General features: G+C 34.2%; 1 protein-coding gene across 1 annotated transcript; it reads left to right on the top strand.

Moving 5' to 3' along the window:
• Positions 1-213: 213 nt before the first annotated feature.
• Positions 214-2343, top strand: LOC145001502 (UDP-galactose transporter 1-like). The gene is made up of 5 exons (XM_078960879.1): positions 214-640; positions 888-1137; positions 1225-1432; positions 1537-1768; positions 1906-2343. Exons 1-5 carry the CDS (start codon positions 530-532, stop codon positions 2125-2127), a joined length of 1023 nt encoding a protein of 340 aa, XP_078817005.1. The 5' UTR covers positions 214-529; the 3' UTR covers positions 2128-2343.
• Positions 2344-7608: the final 5265 nt, after the last annotated feature.

The raw sequence follows: 7608 nt of genomic DNA, 5'->3' as shown, positions 1-7608 counted from the left end.
AAACTTTAGACATTGAGGTCCCAAAATACTTTTTAACTGATTAAATAATAATTAAATTGAGTAAACAAGTGATGTGATAAAACATGGTATGATCCTTAAATTTCAAAAGAAATATACAAAATAAATCCAAGTATCTACATGAATATGAATAGGGATAGAGATAGTTTGGACCGGATCCGGTTTACGAAGGCACTTTTTTGGCAAGAGTAAGATACAGGGAATACACATATAGTATATGTAGGGGTGGGGAGGGGTCTAATGGCGTGAAGAAGAGAAAGCCAATGACGTTTGGGAAAGCGAAATAAAAAAGAGATCCAACTTCCAAGATCATGTTGAAGAAGAGCCACCGTTACACTTCCTCCCTCTAATTATACTGTTTTTGGTTTGCTGTTTCACTTCTTCTCCTCATTCATTCTCGATACATATATATATGTTAATCGAAAAATTGGGGGCTCTTTTGTTGTTTTGATTTGGATCTGAGCTGGGTAATTGAAAAACCCGATCTGGGTTTGTCTATTCGCAACGTCAAATGGAGGAAACCAGATTGTGCTCATGGACCGTCTTTCGATCCATTTTCGCCATATTTCAGTGGTGGAGTTTCAATGTTGCTGTCATCATCATGAACAAATGGATCTTTCAGGCATGTATCTGTCTGTGATCTATTCGTATTTTAGCTTTCGTTTAATTTCCTTGCACGTATGTAACTCCAGACCTATAAATTCAATTCATGCTCCCTGTTCCACTACTATACCCTATCTTGCTTCTTGTATATATCTAACTTATAATACCACATATCATCAATCTGTAACCATTCTGGTTCCAAATTAAACTAAAACTCTATCGATTTACCATTTAATTTTCTGAAATCCTGTATCAATTTCTTTCAGAAACTTGATTTCAAGTTCCCTTTGACGGTATCATGTGTACACTTCATATGCTCATCTATTGGGGCGTATGTTATGATCAAAGTCCTGAAGGTTAAACCACTAATCTCAGTTGAACCTGAAGATCGCTGGAGAAGAATCTTCCCAATGTCGTTTGTGTTTTGTATCAATATAGTTTTGGGGAATGTCAGCTTACGTTACATCCCAGTTTCATTTATGCAAACAATCAAATCATTTACCCCTGCAACAACAGGTTATAAAATCTCTCTCTCTTTCGTGCTTTTATATATATATAATTGCAAATTTGCAATTGCATTCAATGCTGAATCATTTAGAACAGTGATTTTGCAGTGGATGGTTTGGAGAAAGTACTTTGACTGGAGAATTTGGGCTTCTCTCGTTCCAATTGTTGGAGGGATTCTTCTTACTTCTGTTACTGAACTTAGCTTCAATGCCTTTGGTTTTTGTGCTGCTTTATTTGGGTGTCTTGCCACTTCTACAAAAACCATTCTTGCTGAATCTCTGCTTCATGGCTATAAGTTTGACAGGTGTCTTTCATTTCTCATACATTCAGTCTTATCCTGTATGATCAATGTAACCATAATATTTATTGTCTCTAATTTTTTTTTTTTTTTTTAAATTTTGACATCAGCATAAACACGGTGTACTACATGGCACCATTTGCAACGATGATTTTGGCAGTGCCTGCATTGCTTCTAGAAGGAGCTGGAGTTATTGCATGGATCCAAACAAGCCCTAATCTCCTCTCATCATTCATCATAATCATAGGGTCAGGAGTCATGGCTTTTTGCCTTAACTTCTCCATATTTTATGTCATCCATTCAACTACAGCTGTCACTTTCAATGTCGCCGGAAATCTTAAGGTATTATCATATCTTCAATCCACTTCAGAAGAAAAAAAACTTTCCTTTATTTGTGTATCATAGCATCCTAGTTTCATTTGAATGATAATATTAGCTATAACTGCATCATTATTTTCGTTTTTTTTTTTTTTGTAAAGGTGGCATTTGCAGTTGCATTTTCATGGATGATATTTAAAAACCCGATTTCGCCCATGAACGCGTTTGGATGCGGGGTAACGCTTGTGGGGTGCACGTTTTACGGGTATGTGAGACACAGGCTGGCGAATCAACTACCGGGAACACCGCGGACCCCACGGACCCCGCGTTCTCGTTTGGAAATGGCGCCACTTGTAAACGATAAAATAGATGATAAAGTTTAGTTTTTTGTTTATTGGTGTTTTACTGTTTTACTATTTAGATAAAAAAAAATATTATTATTATTATTTACTGGAGTCGTTATATTATTCAGATGTTAGTACGGGAACTAGTGATGATTGATGATGACACAAGGGCAGGTTTATGTGTTTTGCTTTTGAAACATTTTATATGATTAGTATGTGTTCAGGAGGATATGATATAATTTTGTTCAGGATTAATCCCTATGTGTTTTATTACTTTTTAGTGACGTAATGTTGTTCTATGAAAAGTATTCAGATTAAGATCTATGTATGTATGTATATATGTAGGGCTATGGACATTAAACCTTTAAGTTTGGCAGTTTTGCGGTTTTGTTCCATGTGACAAAATTTTTTGTTGGTTAATGACCAAAGTTTGTGAAATTTTTTTTTTTTTTTCATTTTTGTCTTTGTTCCATGGACAAAACAGATAAAATTAATTTAACAAATTTAAGGACTTTAATGTCAAAATTGAAAAACATACTTAGGGTAAAAAATATAAAAGATTTGTAACACGACCAAAAATATATATATTTTTATTTGACAAACTTAAGGCATTAATAAACAGAATATGTCTTTATCACAAAACCAATAAAACTTAGGCTTTAATTTCAAAAAGCTCGTGTATGTAAATATAAAAGATAAACTATTAAAAGCCCATTTCTTGAGGGGGTTAGGCCCAATCAAGAAATCTATTTCCACTGGTATATAATAAACATGACTACCAAAAAATAAGAAATCTATTTCAACCCAAACAAAACCAAAATATAAATAAAAGATAAAAGATTTAATTAAAAAATATAGTATATGGTAACTTGGTAATACACGGATCTAAATTGGTTACAGAGCCACGATTTGTGTTGATTTGATCAAAAAGATAGTCCACTTGTGAACCATTGATTGTTAGATATAATTTATATTTTTATGTAACTTTATCTTTTAATTAACTAGGTTTTTTATTTTATAATAAAAAAATATTCTACATAAGAAATAATTATCGGCATATTTTTCATATATATTTTTGTATATTTTATAACTTTAAAATAAAAAATAATAAAAGTAAGTATTAGTTTACTTTTAAATAACATAAATTGTTTACATATTATATAATCTTAAGAATTTATAATAAAAAACTTGGATCCGACTGGATGGGTTTTTTTGTGAACAAACCGATAAAAAAATAAAAACGATTGGATTATGTATATAGAAAAATTGTTAAATATAAGCTGGACGAGTTTGTTGCTAAATAACTAAATATAGTATAAAGCCCAATGGGACCAACTTGGTAAAAGATACATGAAAGATATATTATCCAATAAAACAATTTGACATTTTTGCTATCATTTCTCATTTTAACAAAAATTCATCAAAATGACGATAGTTGATAATTACTTTTAACAATTAAGCTCCATATATAGGTTTTTGTCTTTGTTTCCTGCTAATCTTCTTCACTATTATCAATGATAATTATTATTATTATTATTATTATTATTATTATTTTTTGTTTTTTTTTTATTATCATTTCAACATAAAATATGATTTTATATCATTGAACACGATGAACAAGTTCGAAACTCGTCAACATAGTCAAATACTCATGTAGAAATTCAAAATTACAGGGATAGTCCGAACCATTTAGAATTTTAAAGTATATTGTGTTAGAAAAAGTAGTTTCGAACCTAATGGTCTAAACTTCTAATAAAAATAAATAAATAAATAAATAAAATAAAATAAAAAAACTTCGAAACTAAAAAACATCATATTTTGACCAGTTTCAAAGATGCTGTGATTTCTCTAGTTTTTTTAAAAATCAATGGTCATGTTGTTGTAGCTATTTTAGGAAGGAAACAAAGGTCGTTTTAATGAATATCCCAAAAGTATAACAAACCATCTTTTTAAGGTTGCAAGTAGAATACGAGTGGAGTCTTCTTGTGTGAAGAAAAAAATATCTATATCCATAAAGTGGGCACAAGTAGATCGGGCCCATGCCCATTGGTCGACTACTACTACAACTACTACTAGGGTTAGGGCATGCGTGTAGTAAATACCAAAATTGTTTTAATTTTTGCTCCACCCAAATTCAAAAATGTACGTTTTGACTTTTATGCTCGTATTCTTGTATAAAGAATAAATAATCCAAAAATGGTTTTGTTCTTTCAAAGTTAATCCCCAAACATTAATTTTTTACATTTTGGATAGTTAAAATTTATAGAAAACATAGACCAATCAACCAGAATTATTTTTCTCCTTTTCTTCTCTACCGCCTAATTATGGAAAAAAGAATTAGCAGAAATGTGGATTTATATAGTTATCTGAACTTTCAAGATTTACAATTCGACCCCCAAGGTTTCAATTCTTTCAGTGAACTACATTAAAAAGAGACCTCAAAAATCCAGTATGGTTTTCCAGTGGGTTAACAAATGCATAGTGATCATATAACATCCACTAGGCTCCATCGGTAAAATGGATTGTGCCGCTATGCTAGGATGAACCAATAAGTTTTACAAAATGAGTCAACTCGCTTAGTTGAATCAAGTAACTCTTTTAATATTATTTATATTAGTAATACAATATCGTCAGGGGCGGACTTAGGGGTGGTCCACGGTGGCACCGGCAACCCCTAACTTTTCCAGCCGCAGTGGAAAATTTTCCGAAAATTTTTTGAATTTTTTTTTCTACTACCGTGCAACCCTTACTGTAAAATCCTGCGTCCGCCCCTGGATATCGTTGAGCCAAGATTGGTCTTGTTAGATTGTTAGACACAATTGTTTGGTCCAACTATACCCAATTACATGATCTATAAGACCAGTGACAAATCTAGAATAGAATAGTACATGATTCCTAATTAAGTGAAATCGAAAAACCAAAAAAGTAAATAATCCATGTGATGAATCGGGTTGGGTCGAACCAGTAAAAACCAGTCTACCTGGCCCCTAAAACTAGATTTTTGTAAAAAACAAAACATTTATTTTGCACGATTAAATCTCCTTTTTATTAAAGAGTTCATTTGCAATAATTATTTTTAGAAGTAACAATATGGAATCAGTTATGTTGTTTTTTAACTTTCATTATAATTATCCACCATCCATTTTATAATATCAAATAATTACATCTCTTTCTTTTTATCTCCTATATGGGGATAAATTTTAATAAATATTAACTATTTGTTTTGTAAATTTAAATATAAATCCACCACTATTTCTTTCATTTATTTGTTTTTTTATCTTGTCATAAGGTAGGTCATATTTTTTCTCAAGATGGTTCCTAAACTTTATTCAACGTAATTACTATATAAAACTAAAAAAATAGGTGGGTCCTAGGACCCACATTTGCTATATGTAGATACGCCCTAGTCTATATGGACTCGAGTTACATGGTCCAGACTCCAAACTCCAGACGCACTTAATTGCATGACTCATCCAACCTCAAGTATGCAAAAGAGACTTTGGCTTTGTTTTGCATGGCCTTACTTTGCTTTGCATGACTTTGCTTTGCTTGACATACAATCAAGACAAGCATGTACATCACACCCATATATTTATATTCATTATATATACATGTTACATCACATTATGTCACACTCATATATATATATATATATATATATATATATATATATATATATATATATATATATATGTGTGTGTGTGTGTGTGTATGTGTGTGTGTGTTGCAATATGAGCTTTAGCCACCGGGTCTTTTGTGTTGGATCCGGATCGGAGAACTAGAGGTGGTACCGTCAGTGAGTTTCCGACGAGATACCTAAGTTGCAGTCACAACAAAGTCGTTAGAGTTGCCCTAGGGATTGTGATCCGGGAGCAAACTCCGACGATCAAGTTAGATCGGTTGCTAGAGATGAGATAGTTATTCCCAACCGGATAGAACCATCTTGGTGTGTTTGGTGTGTGTTTTGTCATGGAGACTCTTGGTTAGAGAAAGTGACTAGAAGCTTATTAGGAGCTCTAGGGTTTCAGATCCCTCCTCAAGGAGGAGATCATGTTTTATTTATGTGGGACAATTAGATCAAGGGAGAGTTAGGTCAGGCATTGGGCCATCCCAACTCAGACCCAGCTAGTAGGAGTTGGGGAAAAGCACCTGGGCACCTAGCGAATGTCAGGTGCAGGAGCCAGACGAAGCTAGAAGGCAAACATTAGGTGCGAGCGCCAAACAAGGCTGACAGGCGAGCGTCAAAAGAGCGTCATGCCTTGACGTTTGGGTCATGCGAATGGACCATATGACAACAACAACAACAACACACACACACACACACACACACACACACACACACATATATATATATATATATATATATATATATACGGGTAAGGTCTATTGAGAACTCATATGTAACATCCCAAAAATATGGTTCCAAAAATTTCATTTTTAGAATAGATAAAATAATATTTCTAAATATCATACATACATCTCAGCAAAACCAATGTATCAAATGTCATAAAAATCAGAGTAAAATATCATATGCGAAATCATAATGGTGTGTGCGATTAAGTCAACCCGAGCTCTTTCCTTTGCAACCGGAAGTACCCGAAACATAAATTGAAAACAGTAAGCACAAAGCTTAGTGAGTTCCCCAAACTACCTCATACCATACATAATAAATTACATACAGGGCCCCCAACCGACATTGGCCCCGCTCGGTTTACATATTTGTTATTCTCAGGCTTCGTCTGTCACTGGGTCTCGCCCGCTATACACATACAATCAATATCACTTAATCATGTTAGTACATATAATGATCATAATTATCACTAGCATATGTTCTAGTCCTCAGGCCTCACCTGACATCGAGCCCCGCCCGGTATATATAGTAGCACATAACACTTGCAAGAGTCACGCAGACTCCTAGCATCCTAACATAAACAAGAAGGGTCGGCATTGGTGCCTTCAACCCGCTAAACCCAGTAAGGAAACTCGCCTCAAATGTTGAATCTCACAGAAAGAAATCCCTAGTTGATGCCCTGACAACTTCGCGAGCTATCAGTACAAAATAACACCCAATCAATACTTTGGTTCCAATCAATATCCAATATTCCATACTTGGGGTAAAATGACCATTTTACCCCTGGCCTAATTTCATCCATGACTAAGGCCCAAATCCACAATATAAAAGGCCTAACACTAAATAACCTTCCAAGGCCCACTTGTGGCCCACTTATGGCCTAATTTTGCAAATTGGGCCCAAACCCCTCTAATGGGCCTTACCCTAAAGCCCAATAATTTCCTTAGTCCAAAGCCTGTTTCAGATGGCCTACTAAGGCCGAAAGCAAATAAGTCCATGAAATGGCCCAAACCGAGGCCCAAAGATGTGAAACCCATTCTGATTGAGTACGCATGCCGTACTGAGTTGTACACTGCGTGTACACGCTTGATGGCTTGTATGTTGCGCGTACAGACTTGTACACCCAACGTACTCCTCTATTAAGTCATCTTTTGCCATTAAGCACTTAA

The sequence above is a fragment of the Lactuca saligna genome, chromosome 6 (assembly GCF_052625555.1).
Source record: "Lactuca saligna cultivar CGN05327 chromosome 6, ASM5262555v1, whole genome shotgun sequence".
NCBI classification, from domain to species: domain Eukaryota; kingdom Viridiplantae; phylum Streptophyta; class Magnoliopsida; order Asterales; family Asteraceae; genus Lactuca; species Lactuca saligna.
This window is presented reverse-complemented; position numbering and strand designations above follow the sequence as displayed.

Bases quoted from the DNA above. Each gene is read 5' to 3' on its own strand.
- LOC145001502 (XM_078960879.1), top strand. From the start codon at position 530: ATGGAGGAAACCAGATTGTGCTCATGGACCGTCTTTCGATCCATTTTC. The intron at 641-887 runs GCATGTATCTGT...AATTTCTTTCAG, and splicing joins TGAACAAATGGATCTTTCAG to AAACTTGATTTCAAGTTCCC. The intron at 1,138-1,224 runs GTTATAAAATCT...CATTTAGAACAG, and splicing joins ATTTACCCCTGCAACAACAG to TGATTTTGCAGTGGATGGTT.